Source organism: Scatophagus argus, chromosome 16 (assembly GCF_020382885.2).
Source record: "Scatophagus argus isolate fScaArg1 chromosome 16, fScaArg1.pri, whole genome shotgun sequence".
In the NCBI taxonomy this organism is placed as follows: Eukaryota; Metazoa; Chordata; class Actinopteri; family Scatophagidae; genus Scatophagus; species Scatophagus argus.
Window position 1 is genome coordinate 15,623,263 of NC_058508.1, and position 19,652 is coordinate 15,642,914.

General features: G+C 41.2%; 4 protein-coding genes across 5 annotated transcripts in view; 1 reads left to right on the forward strand and 3 right to left on the reverse strand.

Annotated features, from left to right (window-relative positions):
• Positions 1–142: 142 nt before the first annotated feature.
• On the reverse strand, positions 143–4,081 carry nr5a5 (nuclear receptor subfamily 5, group A, member 5). Its single transcript, XM_046414726.1, has 7 exons — positions 3,782–4,081; positions 2,819–2,934; positions 2,534–2,675; positions 1,562–2,319; positions 1,260–1,379; positions 1,009–1,156; positions 143–812 (listed from the first exon to the last, which is right to left on the reverse strand). The coding sequence occupies exons 1-7, from the start codon at positions 3,879–3,881 to the stop codon at positions 565–567; spliced, it is 1,632 nt and encodes a 543-aa protein (XP_046270682.1). The 5' UTR covers positions 3,882–4,081; the 3' UTR covers positions 143–564.
• A 1,426-nt stretch (positions 4,082–5,507) lies between these two features.
• On the reverse strand, positions 5,508–7,861 carry soul5 (heme-binding protein soul5). The gene is made up of 7 exons (XM_046414747.1): positions 7,491–7,861; positions 7,289–7,348; positions 6,965–7,046; positions 6,776–6,881; positions 6,194–6,333; positions 5,890–6,053; positions 5,508–5,765 (listed from the first exon to the last, which is right to left on the reverse strand). The coding sequence occupies exons 1-7, from the start codon at positions 7,517–7,519 to the stop codon at positions 5,663–5,665; spliced, it is 684 nt and encodes a 227-aa protein (XP_046270703.1). The 5' UTR covers positions 7,520–7,861; the 3' UTR covers positions 5,508–5,662.
• Positions 7,862–10,950: 3,089 nt separating this feature from the next.
• zmp:0000001048 (retinol dehydrogenase 8) lies at positions 10,951–14,753 on the forward strand. Of its 2 annotated transcripts, XM_046414743.1 has the most exons (7): positions 10,951–11,116; positions 12,243–12,391; positions 12,493–12,654; positions 12,741–12,920; positions 13,007–13,100; positions 13,237–13,420; positions 13,545–14,753. In XM_046414743.1, exons 2-7 carry the CDS (start codon positions 12,295–12,297, stop codon positions 13,752–13,754), a joined length of 927 nt encoding a protein of 308 aa, XP_046270699.1. In that variant the 5' UTR covers positions 10,951–11,116; positions 12,243–12,294; the 3' UTR covers positions 13,755–14,753. The 2 variants fall into 2 exon arrangements, with proteins under 2 accessions (XP_046270699.1, XP_046270700.1); XM_046414744.1 differs by lacking the exon at positions 10,951–11,116 and having other exon boundaries at positions 12,245–12,391; positions 12,489–12,654.
• The window catches only part of notch3 (notch receptor 3), a 28,834-nt gene continuing 23,669 nt past the window's right edge, over positions 14,488–19,652 (reverse strand). Inside the window, exons 28-33 of the mRNA XM_046414694.1 lie at positions 19,429–19,519; positions 19,113–19,281; positions 18,691–18,995; positions 18,422–18,569; positions 18,216–18,313; positions 14,488–18,110 (exon numbers count right to left, since the gene is read on the reverse strand). Coding sequence (XP_046270650.1) covers positions 16,617–18,110; positions 18,216–18,313; positions 18,422–18,569; positions 18,691–18,995; positions 19,113–19,281; positions 19,429–19,519 — 2,305 coding nt within the window. The 3' untranslated portion in view covers positions 14,488–16,616. The remainder of the gene's footprint in view (positions 18,111–18,215; positions 18,314–18,421; positions 18,570–18,690; positions 18,996–19,112; positions 19,282–19,428; positions 19,520–19,652) is intronic.

Here is a 19,652-nt window from a genome sequence, read left to right on the forward strand (position 1 = left end):
ATTTGCGTTGTTTATGTTAATAGAACTTTGTGTGCTGTTGATTTTGATTAGTGCCACTAGCCTGTGAGTGAGAGAGAAAAGAGCTTTTCTAGCAGATACTGATATGTGATGATACACACTTGAGATAATTCAGTCATGGGTTTTGAGGCATATTCAAAAAAACATTTCTTTATTTATTGATGCATTTTTCTTTCTTCTTTACACAGTTAAGCTTCTGCTTAAAAAAATATCATGGTAGTGCTTGGGTCCCAAATCTGTCCAACAATACTGACAGAATAAAAAAGCATTTACTGGGTGTTTTGGCTGTGGTAATACTGGTAATAATGGGCACTTGGGTGAAATATGTTTAGTAAAAATTTCCCACATTTTTCCCCTCACCTCAGTGCTTGAAGCTTTAAGGACTCTTGTCTTGTAGTGTCCATTTTTACTATTTGCAACAATCACCAAAAGTAAAAACTACAGTGGGATCTGAAAGGCCAAAATGGAGGTACAAATATTCATAGCAGCAAACTCAGACAGTGCCACTCTAGTGTCACCAGGGCTTGACGATACAGCAGCATCTTCTCAGCTGTGCTTGGTGTGCAGCATCTCGGTGAGTAGAGAGTTGCAGGGCAAATCTCCCAGAAGATGCCGCTGGTACAAATACTCCTCAACCTGCAGGCTAATGCTGCGTACTTCAGGCAGCCGGAGAAGCAGCTGGCCGAACTTGTCTGGGTGTCCTGGATGACTACGTTGTGTGTGCTCCATCAGGGCCCTGTTCACCCGCTCTTGAGTCTGCTCCACCTGTCCACGGCTCTGCACTGACTTCACATCTAGAGCGGAAAGAGGATACATGGCATATTCATCATCAGCACACAATACATACATATAGACATGCTCAAAACAGAAGCTGCATGCATGACAGTAGCATAAAAAGCAAAACGCACAGCTAAAGGTCACAAAGTTAGATCTGATTTGGATGTTATAGAGGATGTAATATAACTGAGACTTTCAAAAGGAAAAGCTCACCAGGGTTGAAAAGCACCAAGTATTTGAGACAGACAAACTCATGTTTGTCAAGCTGGAGGACCTTCAATTTGGAAACCAGGTCCTGGGTCCTGGATACCAGGCCACTCAGTGTCACTCCTGCCTGAGAGAGGATGGTCGACACCTCAATCTGCATCAGAATGAGAAAAAAGTTTCTGTACAACTCAAATGTATAATGTCCAATCCAAAGGCATTTTTGATGATCATAAGGTTACGTTACAGCTGAAGTTTACCTGTTGTCCTGTGACCAGATATATGCAGCCCTCTTTGCCATAGGTCACCTGTCTACAGAGGTGATCCAGGACGAGCAGCTCGCTCCAGCAGCTCTGCAGCAGCACCATCTGGTCCTCCACCTGTATGAAGCATAAAAAAATGTTTCTGATGTAATTTGCAAATTAAAGGCTATGACTTCTGAACTCAAGTAAGTACCCAGTGCATAGCTTAGTAAATGCCATAGGTCTGTTTGCTCAGCCAATTAGAGATTTCTACTACCGTGAAAAGGTTGATGTAAGTGTAGAATTTCATGATTCATTACCTTGAGCTCCTTGAAGAGTGCACTGTTCCTGGCCCATTGCACAAGCCCAAACAGAGTCTGGTCAGCCATCTTGCACATGATGCTGAAGGTATTTAAGCGGTCATGTTTGCCACGGTTGGCCTGTTCTCTCTGCAGAGTGGCGACAACCTTGGCACAGAGCTGGCTTTCATCCTGCTCTCCCTCCAGGAGCTGGCTTAGGAAGTTGGGTGTAAGACTGGCAGATGAGGGGGTCTCTGGGGTTTGGGTGGGAGCCTGTGAGAGAGGGGTGGTTGAGATCGGTGTAGAGCAGGGTGATGATGATGGTGTGTTTCTTAGTGTAAATGTACTGTTTGGAGCTGGGTGCACCGGATAGTTTGCGGGAGCTGGGCTGTAGCTAACAGACATTTCTCCTTTCTCCTGGAGGTATCCGGGGAACGTGCGGTGGTACAGTCCAGGTAAGGGCATGGATGGAGGATTGAGCACCCTGTCTACATTCATAGTGCAGTCCAGAGGCATCGGTGCACCCGACTGTCCAAGGCCAGAGGGATACATGTGGGAATGATGAAAAGTATCAGAGGACAATGGAGCACTTGTGTGACTGCTCATTAACTGAGGGTCATTTGCAGCTGTGGGCCGGTGTATTTGGGTAGTTTCCATCTTAATCCTGTAGGGAGCAGTGTTTGCCTGGTGACGCACTTTTTGCTGCTTCATCTGCCTGTCCCGCCGATACAGAGGGCCGAATTTATTCCTGCCACCTCTCATACGATCGGCTCTAACCGCTGTTGAAAAACATGAAACAAATTATCAAGGTTTTCTAACAAGATTTCAGAAATTGATTTAGTTGATTTAGTAGATGATTTAGTTTAAACAAATAATATGCCCCTCTATTTGTATGGCTCACTCAAAGACATCATATATAATCTGGGTCATAACAGCACTGGTTTATGACTTAAGTCAGTGGGAGAAAAGAGACAGCATTTCCTCAGCATGTACCTTCTTTCCTCATGCCTACTGCCAAACACTTTTGGAAGCGACAGAAAGGACAACGTTTCCTCTGCGACAGGTTCATAGGGCACCTTTGTTGTTCTGCACAGGTGTAATTCTTGTTATTCTGCACTGAACGTTTAAAGAAGCCCTGCAGGGAGAGAGAAATGCAAACCTGTTGCTTCATTTTCTACAGGTTACAAGACAATCCTAAATGACACCAAAGTGCCTTGTGGTGCTGTCACAGATCACATACTGAACTTTTTCATTGACCATCCAAACCCTGGGACTTACCTTGCAGCTTTCACAAGTGAGAAGCCCATAGTGGTATCCCGACACTTTGTCACCACAGACAGGACAGCTCTCCTCTGACTCTGGCCTGCACTCTGGCTCTGTCTTTAACTCCTGAGCTGAAGAATGACATTGCATTTAACCTTAATTGTTAAATGTACAGTATGAGACAAACATCTACAGGAGGCCAGTGTAGCACAGGACGAGATAACACATGCTGATTGTTCAACTGAGATGGTTTTCATCCGTGATTCATGAAGCAAATCCTGCCCAAGTCTTCTTCTGGTTCCCATCTTCATTTCTTTTTTATTTACTGATAGTACAATGTAAAGACACCAAAGGTGAGTGGACTTTCCACTGTGTGTATTTGTTTTGTTGGGGATAATTAATGTATTTGGCAAGTACAACAAACAAGCACAATATTCCAGTTTTACATCAGTGTAGGTAATATCTTAGGTCAGTTACTTAATTACTAATATGTGTGAAATGAAAACAGCTATACTGTCCGATTTGAGTTCAGTTTGAGTGCTATGCTACTGACTTGTAAGTGTGTCATCTACTGAGGTTTATTGCTCAGCTGTTGAGACAATAGCAAGAAGTCCAGGACTGTCCCCCTGTTGCAGACAGTACCTTATCACTGTGCTCAAAAGCTTGACTATGATTAGAGATATGACCCTTACATAATTCCCAGAGATCACTGCTTATGACTTCCACAGGAACTAGTCTACGAAATGAAAAATCTGTTGCAGTTAATCACTTTTATGCCTTTACATTTATAGTTTATATGTGGTTTTCAACATGGGCGTGATCAATATAGTTTCTGTACTACTTCATGCAGACACTGTTATAATCCAACTTTCAAAACTAGAAGCCTGAAACATTGATATCTCAGCACTGTTGTGTACAAACAGTATTTTCTGAAGTCCACCTGAAAGGGTACTATCTATCTATCTATCTTGTACTCACACGTTGATGATCCCTCCAGAGTTAACAGACCCTCTGTGCAGTTGCCAGGATGTTGGACAAGAGGCTGGGGCTGCTCTGGGTGATAACCAGGTAGGTCCATTCTGGCCGATGGGACGTGAGCTTCGGAGTCAGTCTAGCCTGATCTTCATTGTTGCAGAGATCATGAGACCGGAGACATGCTGCAGGTGAGCCACAGAGAGGCCGGCAGGAAGGCCCGACAGCCCCGGTGGACTGATGGTTGTTCGAGGCCCACAAGTGGACTTCGATCTGTACTGGGTGTCATAAAACCTCTCCTGCCTGGCACTCCTACCCCCCTCAGTCAGTCAGCAAGCCAACCAGTCTCTCCACCTGCTGGAGTGTTCCTGTAGTGAAACCACTTCAGTATCACTGAGCCATCTTGGAACACAGCTGATAAGATAAAAGTCCAGGGAAGAGTGCAGTTAATCACAGTCAAAACTACACTCGGATTTCAAGTTAATTGCTAGTGTCAAATACGCATTGTTATGTATGTGTGCATTACTGGATTTTATGCAGTGGTGCAGGAAGTACACACAGGTACTTTAATCAAGTAGAAGTAGCAGCACAGTGATGTAAAAAGGTCTCCATTACAGGTAAGAATGCTCAATGTAAAGTGGTTTAAGTGGTGCTAGTTTTTAACTATTTTATATACAGTTCAGATGCTCTGATTTCTTGCCATTTCTTTCTTTCTTTCTTTTATATTTTTAATTTTTTTTTGCCTCCTGAGGTGTTTAGGGGGAAAACACTCTTTAGTGTACCTAAATTCTTCAACAAAAATGCGAACTTTTTAGTGAGGCGTCGGGCAAAAAGGTTGAATCTGTTTAATTTTTAGCAAGCACTGTGTTTTAAAAGCTGAACATGTTTTTTTTTCTAACATACAAAGTAACTAGCTGTCATGTAATATAATTAAGTAAAAAGTAATACCTCTCTTTTTGAAATGTATCGGAGAATATAGCAGAAAAACACGGAAAAGTAAAAATCTCAAACTCTACTTTCCACGGTTGAATTGAAAGTTAAACATCAGCTGCTCATTCAACAGCGTTAGCAATGACGCATTCAAGGAAAAGACAACATAAAAATCTTAACCCTTTGATTTATTAATATATTAATTCTTCATTTTTCATTTCCTCAAAATTAGCCAGTTTGGGAAATCAAACACTGCGTTGATATGTTCCGCATTCTCCGCCGATGCTTGACATAAGGTGCAACTCAAACACCCAAACAATACAAGCTGCTTTGATGAAGGTCACACTGACGTCAGTAACAGCAATTCAAGGGTGGATGGTTATGACACCTGTACATTAGCCTGTAAATGGATTATGAAATTCATCAATAAAACGGTCTCCCTGTTGTTGGTTTTTTTTTGTTTTTGTTTTTGTTTTTTTTGTTTTTACCAGTATGGTTCCCTTCTGACACTTTCTCTCTTCTTGCAGCGGGAAAACCTTCATGAAACGTAAAATATTCATTTTCACTTTAAGCATGTCACGGAAAAGCCGTAAATGTTGGACACTACGTGTATTCCTGAAAGTGAAGTTAGTCTTGAACGCAGTGGTGCCATCTGGTGGTTTGGTAGAACAGCACTGTTGAATGGGATGAGCCTGCCTTGTTTTTTTGCAGGCTTCATCCATTGTTAAACTAGCTGCTTTATGCACATTTCAGGAGGTGATTGGTTAAGAACGACCGCTAGAAATGAATGCAAAAGGGTTACTTTATTGAGTAAGACAGAAAACCATCCATCTGTGCTAAAAGCTGCGTTCTCACTTGCAGGTTAATCATAGGGTGCATTATGACTTGAGGCATTCAGCTGCAGCATCTCTCTGTATATACTGTCTGCTGAAGGTCACTGCACTGGTGCCACGAGACTCAAGACACAGGAGAAAATTCCATTTCCTCACTGCTGGGACACTCTGGCTCATCCTCAGCGACGTACCACACCTCATTGTGCCTGTTAAACAGCGTCATTGGACTGCAAGAAAGGAAATATTGCAGAACATTAAAAAACAAATCATCAAATTTTAATGTTTTACTTCTCTTTTCTTTGGTGCTTTTCTTGTCTATTGTCACTGAGAAAACAGTGGTGATCTGTTCACCTGTTATATCCAGCAGCATAGTGGTAGAGTTTGTTGTACTTTGCCCCTACTGAGTCAAGAGCAGAGGACAGACTGCTGGCTTGGTTTTTGTCAGCCGTGCTCGTCATCCAGCCTCCGTAGCTCTGCACATACACTTTCATAGCTGGCATCTCATGGATTTGCACCTGCAAGTTGGCAAAGTTTCATTATCTGTGGATTTTGGAAGTAGATTTCACACTGTAAATTCAAACATGAGTGTGCAGGTGTGATTAAATGAAGGTTGATGTGTTGTGTTTTTCTGCCACGGCTTGTCGGAGAAGCTTACCTTCTCATCAGTAGGTTTAGGGGGGTTCACCTGATGTTCAGCTGGCAGCAGGAAACTCATTGTGTAGACACCCATTTCCCAGAATTTCTGGTCCTCTGGCATTTTTATGAGAACGGGTGCAGTCATTTCAATTTTGTTTTCTGAGGGCACGTAATAAGAAAATACACTTTGTTTTAGGAATGTGAAACACAAAACAAAGATAAATTGTTGTGATTTGAACGTCCAACAAAACTGCCAAACTGTCTGCTCTCCGATCACAAGTGAATACAGTAATTATAGTGTCAAGTCAAGGGATGTGTTATTTTTAGCTGTACCACACAGGAAAAAATGACGTTGAATAGTCCTCACAAACTGAAGGAGTTACAATAAGTTTTGCAAACAAAGTCTCTAACTTTAAAACTATATTCAGACATTCTGAATACCTGCAACTGCTGTCTGTAATGCTGAACTGCTAAAAAGTATGTAAAGCAAATGGTGCTCTTCGGATTTTCTTTTAGTCCATACTTAAATAAAAAGTAAATACATGAATACATGCACACACACACACACACACACACACACACGCAGCACTCTTGTTGGTACCAGTGATGTATGTATACAGTCGCCTGAAAGCGTGCATTGCTGCAAATTCCATGAAGAAGGATGTCTGCTGAGTTGTGACCCATTTAGCAGAGTCATAGTGACGGACCTGAAGGACAAACAACAGGGTGGGGGTGGAGTGAGCTTTTTTGAAAGTTTCTCGTGCCTGAAATGCGAAAAGGGTTTTCTCACCTCATACTGGTCAGTCTCACAAATCAGATCAAACAGCAGGCATTGTTCCGTTTCAGAACAGAACTTTAACTGAGATGAGGGTCTGTGTAATCAGAGCGCAAACTATTAAAAAAAGCCTCAGATGCAGACATTGAGAGCTTCATAAGGTGATAACAGTAATCATCTTCGCTAACATCTGCACAAATATGTCATTGGTATCTTCAGTCCTTCATATAATTTCATGAAATGATATTTCAATTTCAATATAAAAGCATTTGCTTTTTGACAAATTTTGTTAGAAAGGGGCAAGCTACTAAACATGGAGATTAAACTCAGGTTTCTTACCCAACTCTGGCCTCGGTTGTTAGCACCAGCAGAAAGCCAACCAATCCTGAAAGACACATCCTGAGACAAATATTTCGCTCAGCACTAAAAACTTAAGCAATCTTTGTTGATCCACTGAAAAGAGGACAATGTGATTCATACAGCAAGAAGATTCTATTGGAAGATTTTTATCTAAGACAATCTGGACAGTAAAATTACTTACATCGTGGCAGACATTTGGATCCTGTGCATGTGAAAATTATATCTTTGCAGTCTGGCCTGGTCTTGGACTAGTCTGGTCCACAGGAACTATTTATTTCAACCCTGGGACATGACCACTCCCTGGACAAGCCAAACAATGCAATGTTCTGACCAATGGGAACCCAAAGTAGAAACAAGAAACTGGGAAGTTACACAAACAGAGAGACACATCTGACTGCATGTGACATTTTTAATTCCTCTAATCAATAACATCTCTGTAATGCTTTTCTGGGAGTTTTTCTGTAGTCGATGTGAGGGTATAAGGGCAGGGGATGTTGCTATGATGTTATGTACAGCCCTTTGAGACAAATAAAGGTGTCTTGCCTTGTTTTGTCTTAAGGAGACTGAAGATCAAATACCACCTTTGTGAAGCAATATTCATCTGTGGCATGAAGTCACTGTGGGAAAATTTAAGTCTGAGAATTCTTTTTATCAACAAATATGTTTTATTTTTGTGGTACTTTGCTAAACAGTGGGGATGCTGTTTTTCCCATATTTATGTATAGCTAATGTCTTTATCCTGTGTCTTTATGCAAATGTCCCTTGGTTGGTTTTAATAAAAGTAACCTTGAATAAAAATTTTGCAGTGAACTGCACAAATAAAATCTGTCTACAATAAACATTTCCACATACACTCAGGTACACTTGTCGGTCAACACATCTAAACCAGTTACTTTGATTTATTTTCATGATGCTTGTAGTGTTCATTTTTTTAGAGGTGTTAGTTAAATTTGCTCACTGTATCTTAGCGATGTTGTTGCACCAGACTTTATACACTTTGCAAAGGTAGCACTTATGACAGAGCTGTTCTACTGGACTGCATTACACTGTACAGGTGTAACAAATGTAATGACAGTGGAGAGAATAACATCAGAACAGAAATTTATGAAATGTGACCTGATTTCTCTCTTAAATCCATCTACAATCTTAATGATCAGAATAAAATAAAATAACATTATATTGAATAAAATTCAGGATCCACAAAAAAAATTGAATAATCACCAAACACGACTCGTAACAGTAATGTGAGTACAAAACCACATGAGGCGGTGTACAAAGTGTGACAGGAGCTCACGTGAACCTCACATTTTTTACTCTCAGAACACATGTGAAATAACATCTAGTTCCCATGTAATATTAGGTACCACCGCTTTGTCTGGAACGGCCTTAATGACCACTTTGGCTCTACATTCTGCCAGAAACAAAACAAGAGGCTCAGAGAGAGCTGATGGACTAACAATGAAGGGATTCTTGTCACAAGAGAGTTGCTTACGTTGTCTCTTTTGTTGGCACATAATACCTGTTTTTTTTGTTTTGTTTTGTTTTGTTTTTTACTTGAATTTCAAGAAAATGCATTCAAACACAAAAGATGGAGTCACACCCACATAGACAATACATAAGACAGTTTTGATGCGTAATCAACCAACACCATCAATCAACACACAAAACTGTTAACAAGTACAGTTACAATAAAATAGATTACTCAAATGTATTACAGTTGATTTTTTTGAAGGGCTTTAAATTTTATTTTAAATGATCTCCATAAGTTAAAAAAAACAACATCAGTCATACTAAACAAGAACCTAAAGTCACAGAACAACAAAATTCTCATTTTGCTGCCTCCAGACATGATTTTCAGGACCATTGTTTTACGTGGTAACTAATTAAATATGGACATTGTTTTTATTATAAATCAGATGAAATTCTTGTGTTCAGATAAAGATGACCTACAGATCTGCTTTCCACTGTATTAACAACTCACTGAAGAAAGACTTTAGCATTAATTCTGATTGATTGATTAGCCAAATATGTACAAAGTTTTCGACAATCGAGAGAAATGTCTAGAAGATTGTTCTCCGTACGCACACATCACTGCAGCTCATAATGGAAAGTAAAAACACGTTTTAAAACTTCACTTAATACTTTGTTATCACGTTTTTGTAAATGAACACTGAATGTAACCCGAGTAGGACAGCTGCTTAGAATGAAGACTTTCTTCTTTTGACAAAGCATATAGGAAGTTATATGAAACCCTCCCTCAGGCCTCAGCACAGCTCTCACGCATTCCTGTTCTCAAGCGTAATAAAATACACATATATCCTTCAGCTCGTTTCATAATAATAGTTGTCTGGTTATAAACTCTGTATCATATGCTCATATGAATATACCTAAATAGCCTCTGGTTTATATTGCTGTGAAGTAAATCATATTCAATTCAGTTTAGTTTATTTATATAGCGCCAATTCATAACAAAGGTTACCTCATTACACTTTCCAATTAGTGTATCACCATATCACCATATAGTTATAGTCTTGTACATAAAATTGCATGAGATGGATAAGTAGGGTCAGAGTACCAAAGAATAATCTGTTTTCCCATCAAGATCCAAAAAATGAAAAACTGTATTTCAGAAATGGGTTGAATAAATGAACTGCTTTGACTTTAAGTAATAACTTTAATGCTTAAAAAAAATAAAATAATAAAAACTAGAAAAAAACGCCAGAAAAAAACAACAATTAAGATTTCTGGGTTAATAAATGTTAATGTGACTCATGAAAAGGGAAGCTAATGAGCCATGAAAATGCTGTGCTTTCAAGTTCCTTGTGAAAAAGCATTAAATACATCATACGGCTTGCAAAGTAGCTACAAAAAACACTCACACGAAATGCAACTGTTTAAAGCATACTGCTCCCAGACACTGAGCATCGTTAGCTGATAATTAGCCTGATGACTGATCAGTCACTGTCAATACTTTGCTTGGAATGATAGGTGTTCACTGCCCTCTAGTGGCCACAGTATGACATTGTGTTGCAAGAACTGAAGATGGACCAGTTTACAATTTTTAGAGTTGGCTGCCATCTTCTGGTTACATTCAGGAACGTCAATATATTATAAAATTGCCAAGGTAGCGATCAAAGGTAACAGCCTACTATCTGAAAATGCTTCCGGTAAGCACTTTCAAAGTTAAGTGACAAAGTTGAAACACAATCCAGCCCTCCGTGCTAGTAAAGTACATACATAAATATTTTTTAATCATTCTTAACGCATATCCGTAGAGTAGTGATTCTGATACTTATCTATATGTATCTAAATTATTAATGTAGCCTATTTTTTGTTTCAAATAAAGTGTCCACATTACTGACAAACCGGAAATAATCACTAAAACAAATGTAAAAAAGGAGAAAAGAAGCACAATTACCTCAAAGTTGAAACTTGAATAAAACTTAAAACGTGAATAAATGTTAGTTTCAGTCCACCACTGCTTTTTAGACCTACACATACTGACCTATAATAGTACATTGTGTTGTTTTTCTTTTCAAATCATTATCCACTTCAGTTTTTGAGGCTGAGTGCTTGATGTAGTTTAAAGTTTAATCATAACCTAGATAGGAAGTTGCTGTCACTTAAAGAACTACAACTCCCACCAACAGAGCAGGTCTCCGTGACCCATTTAGGTAATCGCCGGGCTTAAGTAGCAGCCTTATTGGTCTTGGCCGTCCTCTCTGTAGTAGCGGTCTATCGATCCGTTGGTTTGTGTCTTTATTTTCCATACCTGCCGCTGCAGAGGACGCGCTGTTCGCTCTACAGGTTGGTGGACTACAGCAGCACTGAAAAGCAAACTGTTTGGCTATGGTTCACTGGTCCTGCATTTATCCTGGATTTACGGTGTCTGCAATACTCACAGTGACCTTACTGTAGACTGTTTTTATTTTTTATTTTTTTTTAATCAATGACATTGTTTAAATAATATCCTGCAGTGGTGAGAAGTAAGACTCACGTACTCTGCTTAATTACGATTTTTAGGTAGGTCTACCTAGATTGAGTGTTATCATTTTCCTTCATTGTATAAGATTGTAGTTTTTCCTCAGCTACATTCTAATTTAATATAATATGTAAATATGTGAAAACAATAACATGCATTATTATATCAGTGATTAGGGTGTGAGTGGATTTTCCAAAATTATTGTTATTATCATGTTGTGCATCTCGAAAATGTGACAGTTGACATAACGTGCTGTTACAGGGTTAAACTGTAACCGAGGGGCCTCTATGGACAAAGCACTAAGCTTTGTGTTGCAGGCAGCCAAACATTCCAGTTTACAAATCAGATTAGAGAAAATGCTTTCTCTGAACAAGCCTCTCGGGGTTCATTGGCTATATTTCGATTTGAATTAATTGTTGAGAGCAACAACTCAGCTTTGGACTCTCACTGAGATGTGAGATCGACTGTGAGATATTTGCAGCGGAAGTGTCATGGAATTACATTGGAAACATTGAGCCTAAAAATTTGGATTTGACATTAAAAGCTTCTAAGAGGAATAATTATTTGTCCTTAGGATTCAGTGATCATACGGAGAGAAATAAAAAAGTTAAAGAGATAAAAAAGAGAGGCAGAGGTACCAGTTGCTTCAACAGGCATGAGAAGCATAATCTAGTGCAGCCACAAGATTTTTGAAGCATGCAGTAGAAAATCTTGAACTGTTCGCCTTTTTGCATCTATTTTCATGCACATTCTCTAGGGATTTTTAGCATTCATGGCAAAGTAAGACATCAGAAACTAAAACAAGAGGACACATGCTGGCATATTAGAAAAAAAAAGTAAATTCTAACACTTAATCACAAAATAATGTCTTCGCTTGTAAAGAATGGTGATGCTGACATGATATTGTAAGAGGAATATACTGTACCTTCAATCAAGTTTCCTTGTTCACAGCATTTTCTTACTGAGCTGTCAGGATCCTACTGAGCCTTGAGGTCAGACAGCCATGGGAACCAGGAGGGTGCTGGTAACCGGATGTTCCTCTGGCATTGGCTTGGCTGTGGCTGCACGGCTGGCCAAGGATGAGTTTAAACGCTTTAAAGGTCAGCCAATCTCATTCTCTCTCCTCAGTTAAATAAAGGGCAGATGACAGAAATGATCACAGCTACTGACAGTCAGTGCGTTCATTGTTTGTTTGAGGCAGTGGTTGCCACAATGAGGGATCTTACGAAACGGGGGCCCTTAGAGAAGGCAGCAGGTGACTCCTTAAACAAAACCCTGGAAATCAAAGAGTTAGATGCCTGTTGTGAAGTCTCCATCAGAGAGTGTGTCAACAGCCTGCCGGACAGACGAGTGGACGTTCTGGGTCTGTCTCCTCTCATTCACACTTTTTGAGTGAATTTAAGATATTTCCACAAGCATAAATTGACGCAGGATACTTTACTCTCATAGTGAACAATGCTGGTGTTGGCATGATTGGACCGCTGGAGTGCCAAAGTATCAACGCCATGAAGGAGCTTTTTGACACAAATTTCTTTGGCCTGGCGCGGCTGGTGAAAGAGTTGCTGCCCGACATGAAGCGGAGGCAGAGTGGCCATATTGTGGTGATGAGCAGCGTCATGGGACTGCAGGGTACGTTTATATGCGCCTGTGAAATTACACAAGCAATTTATAGAGTTTGAAAGGTTGCTAACAGGTTTCTTTCTGTTTCTACACAGGGCTTCTGTTCAATGACGTCTACTCTGCCTCCAAATTTGCTGTGGAAGGATTTTGTGAGAGTCTGGCAGTGCAAGCAATGAAGTTTAACATCAAGTGATTACATGTCCCGAAAAATAGCTTTATTAAACTTAATGAAGCTACCCTACAACTGAAACCTATCAGTAAGCCCGCCTCAGTTGGCTGTAATGGAACAGCGGCCCAATATTTTCTTTTATATCTGTGTCACAAGGACGACTCTAGTGGAACCTGGCCCTGTGGTAACAGAGTTTGAGAGGAAAGTGTATGAAGAGGCTGAGAAGATGGATCTGTCAGGGACAGACGAGGACACTGCCAGAATCTTCCGTGAAGTTTACCTGCCATATTCTAAGAAAGTCTTCGCCTCATTAGGCCAGACACCAGAAGAAGTGGCTGAGGCAAGTGATGACAATTATGTTTCCTGAATTTGAAAGGTCACCAAAATTATTTGCTTTTGCCAATGCAAATACAAAATGAGGAAGCACCCTCCAGTGGTGAAATATTTTTCTTTTTATTATGCAGCAAACAGTCAAAGTGATCACATCCAAGGAACCTCCTCTGCGCCACCAGACCAACCGCCTGTACATGCCCATGACTGCACTGAAGCACGCAGATCCAACTGGTCGATTGCCTCTGGATACATTTTATAAGATGATCTTTAAGCATGACAATGTGTTCAATGCTACTCTCGGGGTGCTGCGGATGTTCCAGAGGCAGACAGGGAAAAAATAAAGATTTAACTACCCAGAATATAAATATTATTCTTAAGAAGATAGTGAATGACTGCAGTCATTGTTGTCACAGTTTTAAATGTGTAATGTCAAGCTGTAAGGTCACCAAAGTTTCCCTCTGAGCAGCAATGCACATGGAACAGACCACTGAATGTTTTCTGTACAATACAGTAACTCTTAAAAATAACACTAATGCCTCAAGTAGCGTAAATCCTGTTTGAGCTCATGTTAATAACACTGCACAGTTGGGTGGACATGGGCACAGTTTCATGGACTAAATATTAGGTCTAATACAATAATCCTGCAACTTGTGATACCATTGTGAATACCATCAGGGAAATTTTGTTGATATAGACAGATCAAATAGGTTTTCTTTCATTGTTGCTCTAATATTTTAGGCTGTGGCTTGAAATGGCGTGAGAATAACCGACAACTATGAATCTAATTCAATCCAGTATTTCATTATGAGGACCTGAATTAATGAATATCCTTCCTTAAAATGTGAAACAAGCACTGAACACGAGGACACAAACATGTAGTTCCCTACAGTTTTTATTATAAGTAACTTATCTTACAACTTTTGACTGTGGAAAGAAAAACCGTGGAAAGGTTTTATGTACAATGATTTTGAACTACTTTTAAACAAGTATAGAAATTAATAATGATAGAAAATATCTATGACTGTTCTAATAACACAAGGCCAATAAAATATCAGTCACAGCCTCAGCTTCAAATAATGCTAAATGGAGTACATTTTATTTTTGTCCTTTTTAGTACATAACAATCATTTTAGAAACATAAGACTTCTCAAGCAAAGATCTACCCAGAACAAACATATTTACAAACAGAAGTTGGGAGGTTGAAATGTACAGAACACTTAGTGCGACCTGGTAGGGACACTGAAAGACCAGTTATATATAAAAATAAAAAAAAACAAAAACAGACTCATTCTATAGTGAACAGAATAAAACCAGTGACAAATAAACTGTCATGCAACTGTCACAGCTGTCATTTAAGTCTATGACACAACTAGGGGCAGTGTTAGGTCACCACAAAAGTAATAGCTGGGGCAGTGGCCGACTCATTTCTGTTCGTGGTGTCACAAGATGAAAATGCAAATGGTTACGTTCTCATAATTCTACACTTATCAATAAACTTTATCCTGAAATGTTACAGAGAGGATGACCCCTATCCTACACACTCAGGTCATGTGGGGGTGAAAGATGGTCAAACATAAGGTTAGCTGGATGACAAGGAGGGTCATTCTCAGAATTTTGTAAAAAGTTAAAGGGTGCAGCACTACATAGTAGTGTTCCTTCCTTCAGTATCTTCTAACAATCATCTTAAGATGCAACTCCACGGCCCCTGAACTGGAAGCTACTGTAGATGCAAGGGGAACTTTCCCACTGCATGCCATAAAACACCTCCCTGAGGAGTGACAGAGCATAAGCAGTCACAGCCCAGCAGCCACACACTCAAACTGATCGCTACTCCACCACAGACACTACCAGAGACGAGGTGAGAGTGTCAACAATATCTCAACTCCCACAGATAGTCCAGGAATGTTTCCATTTAGTCCCGTGAAGGACATGGTGCAGACTCAACAAACTTCTACGTGTCTGTCAGCTGTGCTGGATGCTGCCAAATGGCCACAGTGTCCAGACCCACAACACAGGCAAAATGGAGGAATGTTTGCAGGGAAGAGTGATACGAAATAGCAGCTGATAAGCATAGCTTAGTACATCTGAAATGATGTTTAAAAAAAAAAATCATCCATGGTTTTCACAAATGTACAGAGTACAAAACAAATGGAACAAACAAAAAAACCCCAAAAAAACAAACTAATAAGGGCAGTGAGAGGCTGACTTTATAGGCAAAACAAAAGTTTCTTAAAGTGAATGAATACAAGCTTCAAAATTAATGGTATGAGGGCTGACAGTAGAACTGGTAAGAGTACTGCTGAAATGGGAACATTTCACTTAAAACTTTAAAACTCTGCTCATTTATTTTGAACTGCCATGAGAAGGATGCTACAAATATATCATAAATATCCATTGTACATAAATGTTGTGTTTGACCCAGATTTGCCCTTAGAGGCTGGCCACTTGAAGTGCTTCAAAGACACTCATCTACATTCTTATTCATAATACTCATATAGAAAGTAATTGAATCAAATCAAATAATTCAATCAAATGGGAACATATCACTACTGCAGAGCAACTCTTAATATATATTTGCTAGAACCAGTTTATCACTCTTTCCACCTGTCGTTTCCCTAAATAAATATCAGTCAAGAGAGGTGAAAATTTCTCTTTCTGTCTGTTGTCTGTCGGGTCTCATTGACAAATTATAGTCCTTTACCATCAATTGTCATACTGGCTAAATAGAAATGCAGGTCAAATAAAATAGGAGGGCGCTGACACATTAGGACAGAAAAAGAAGTAAAAAAAGCAGTTCAGAGAGATAAAAACAATAAATAAAAATAAATGAATTCCCTTCAACATTTTACTTTTTTTCTCGTCTACTTTTAAAATGTTTGTTAGTTTGCAGGAGAGCATCCCCAAGTCTTTGAAATGAAAGACTTGGTTTTCTTCATATACTTTTTTTTATAATAAAAAACAAGTCCATCTGTGACAGAATTACTTCATTAAATTGTCTGCTGTTTTTCAGACAACACACATTTCCCTTTACCTTTTTTTGCTGCAAAAATCACTAGCAGACGGTCCTCGAGATAAACACAGTCAATCCAAATCCAATGAAAATCTTGGAAACAGGCTGACTCATATAAACACAGACAAGCCCAAGAGCCAGTCCACAAATTCTTTCACCTCAGGTCCCTTTTCAAGCAGGGGCCATGAGATCTTCACGCAAATACCTGCATCTTGCCATTGGCCTCTGGGATTTGAGTAATTTGGGTCTGGGCAGGGCCAGCAACTGCTGGGCTGGGTGTGGAATCTGACCAGTCGCATTGAGGAGAGGGGCTGGACCAGGGCTCAGGAGACTCAGGGGAAGGGGTCAGATAGGGGTGCTCGCTGGGCAAATGGAGGTAATGCTTGGGTGTGGCATCTAGTGTGGAAGTGTAGCTGTGCTGGGAGGGAGGGGTTGGGTAATCCTCGGTTCCTGCAGAGCTGGCACTTGGCTGGGAGGGCAGAGCCTGGGTTGACTGGGCCGCTGGTGTGGCTGACTGTGTTGGCTGAGCAGGAGGCTGGGGCTGAGAAGGTTGCTGCGGCATCTGTTGCTGCTGCTGGAAGAAGGGTGGTGGGGGCTGGGAGGTCTGGGGTGTTGGTGGGGTGGAGGTGCCCATGCGGGCCATACTTTGCTGGTTGGTGATGGTGTGGTTGATGAGCTGCTGCTGTTGCTGTTGTTGTTGCTGCTGCTCAGCAATGGAGGGCAGCTTGACTGGACTGATAGTGGGTGTGGAGGTAACAGGTGTAGGCTGTAGCATAGGATTACGGTAGATCTGCTGTTGGTGCATCAGCATATTCTGCTGCTGCATAGCTGGGCTCTGAGGGTGCATGCCTGCCTGGCTACTCTGGACAAGATTCACCACTGGCTGACCACACTGTGAGGAAGGTGGCATCCTGTTGTGCCAGTCAAAGGGCACGCTGACAGGACTAACCATGCCCATGTTGAGCCCCATCTGACCTGAACTCAGCACATAGCCATGGTTGACATCTGAAGCCATGGAGACACGTCCCTGCAAGGACATTCCTCCAGCTCCCAGGTCATTGAGCTGGGCTAGAGATACAGCAAAGGGGCCACCTCCCTCTAACATGCTAGTATGTACCATTGGGGTGTTTGGGACAGACATGGAGGAGTGGAACAGCCCTGGTGACTGCATGGCCACAGGGGAAGTGGGGTTGGTGATGTAGCCAGCATTGCTAGCTCCCCCGTGGGGTGAGTCCAGTGAGTCAACTGGGGACAGGGTGACCGAGCTATCCAGTAAGGCACTCTGCATGTCCAAGGTCAGCTTCTTATTGCGGGCCTTGACTGACTCCTTCAGACTGGTGGCATGTTGGCCTCCCAGGCTAGAACCCTTGGCTCCGGGCCGACGGTTCTTCTTGCCCTGTGGGGTGTTCTTCAGACTTGGAAGGAAGGAGCTGGGAGGGCACATGAGAGGAGACAGAGTGTGTCCCCCAGTCAGGTGGTGTCCTGCCCCTCCATGGCCTTGGGGACTTCTTACTGTGTTGTACTCATCAAGAAGCTGCACAATGTCATGGTGCATACGCTCCTGAGCAATGTCTCTTGGCAACCTATCCATGTGGTCTGTGATCTCTCTGTTTGCAAAGTGAGCCAGCAGCACCCTCACAGCCTCACAGCTGCCCTCACGGGCTGCAAGGAACAGAGGGGTCTCCTCCTTAAAAGAAAAAACAAAGCAACAATATAAATAGAAGCTGTGTTAGATACAACTATATCTGCCACACTGAAGCAAAATTGTGGTTAAAATAGTATTATGTCATACCTTGAGATCTTGCATATCTTTGTTTGCTCCATTCTTCAGCAGGGCAATAGTGGCATCCACATTGTTAACTGCAGCAGCCCAGTGTAAGGCAGATTTACCTAAAAGAGATGACAACAATGAGTATACACATCTATGGTTTCACTGAAGATTATCACAAAATGTCAACATCAGGACACTCACTTGAGCGAAAAGTTAAACACACTTACCCAGTTCATCAACTGCATTGACATCAGCATGACAAGTGATGAGTTCCTCTACCATGCCCTCTACTGCCAGCCGTGCTGCCAGGATGAGTGCAGTTGAGCCATCATACATACGGGAATCGAGATCTGTAGCCCGGTTTCGGATAAGGATCTAAGAGGATGGAAAACAATGCGTTCAGAATTAGAATTTGCACAACACGTGCTGAAATAAGTTAGATGTATTTCTCCCACTGATGTGACCACTATACAGTACACATTGGTTGTTTGTTTACCTGGAAGACACCCTGTGCATCTGCAGCCACAGCAGCATGTAGTGGCGTACGTCCTGTGTTGTCCTGAGCATTGGCGTCTGCCCCGGCATCCAGCAGCCTCTTAGCTGCATCGGCACGGGCGTAGCGGGCAGCTAGGTGGAGCGCTGTCTCACCAGTGCGGTCTGTCTGGGCCGCAAGGGATGCACCCTGGTAGATTAGGTCAGAGATGATGTTGGCTGAACACTCCTCATTTTCCTCTTCCTCTGCTACTTCAGGCTCTAATCCACCTCCACAGAACGATGCCAACATCAGGGGTGTAAAACCATCTGGTAGGAGACGAAAACAGGAATGGTTATGTCTATCCAAATGCTAATTATGACAGATCATACAAACTATAATTACGTAGCCTTGGTATGGTAAACTTAGATTATCTCATGACCAACCTGGACCTCGGACATTAACATCCATGCAGTCACTCTCGTACTCTCCTTGAGGTGGTGTAAGGGCCATGGTGGGAGGAACACGAATGTCTGCAGCTGCAAGGTGATGCTGTGTCCACTGTCTGCTGTCCACTGCATCTTCACTGTCTGAGAGCATACTAGGCTCCTCAACCTGAATCCACAGAAGGAAATTCAGTTTCATTGTATTACTAAATTAAGGCTAAAATCCTGTTGTAAAATTTACATACACACTTTTGTCCTAGTGTATATGTTAACTGAAGAGGAAAATTTACTGTTGTAAAAAAGTTTTGTGACTGACCTTGAGTCTTTTTGCCTCTGGGCAGTCTGAGTCCATCCACTGGTCACTGTGATCTCCAAGGAGAGATTCCTCCACAGTTTTTGGCATGTGTCTGAATTACATGTTAAACAATGTAAGGACAATGAAACACAAAACCACCGCCAAAAGTAACTCAAAATCACATTTCTAAAGCAACTCAACGCAAGTCTCAATCACATCATTAGTGTTAACATTTGAATACAAAT

What these genes read in the sequence shown, in the direction of transcription:
- nr5a5 (XM_046414726.1), bottom strand. Translation starts at nt 3,881, where the DNA reads ATGGACCTACCTGGTTATCACCCAGAGCAGCCCCAGCCTCTTGTCCAA. An exon ending in ATCTGGTCACAGGACAACAG is followed by an intron (nt 1,157 to 1,259) that starts GTAAACTTCAGC and finishes ATTCTGATGCAG; the next exon opens with ATTGAGGTGTCGACCATCCT. An exon ending in CTTGGTGCTTTTCAACCCTG is followed by an intron (nt 813 to 1,008) that starts GTGAGCTTTTCC and finishes TTTCCGCTCTAG; the next exon opens with ATGTGAAGTCAGTGCAGAGC.
- soul5 (XM_046414747.1), bottom strand. Translation starts at nt 7,519, where the DNA reads ATGCACAGGATCCAAATGTCTGCCACGAT. An exon ending in ACTGTATACATACATCACTG is followed by an intron (nt 6,334 to 6,775) that starts GTACCAACAAGA and finishes ACGTGCCCTCAG; the next exon opens with AAAACAAAATTGAAATGACT. An exon ending in CTAAACCTACTGATGAGAAG is followed by an intron (nt 6,054 to 6,193) that starts GTAAGCTTCTCC and finishes GCCAACTTGCAG; the next exon opens with GTGCAAATCCATGAGATGCC.
- zmp:0000001048 (XM_046414743.1), top strand. Translation starts at nt 12,295, where the DNA reads ATGGGAACCAGGAGGGTGCTGGTAACCGGATGTTCCTCTGGCATTGGC. An exon ending in CAGACGAGTGGACGTTCTGG is followed by an intron (nt 12,655 to 12,740) that starts GTCTGTCTCCTC and finishes TTACTCTCATAG; the next exon opens with TGAACAATGCTGGTGTTGGC. An exon ending in CACCAGAAGAAGTGGCTGAG is followed by an intron (nt 13,421 to 13,544) that starts GCAAGTGATGAC and finishes TTTATTATGCAG; the next exon opens with CAAACAGTCAAAGTGATCAC.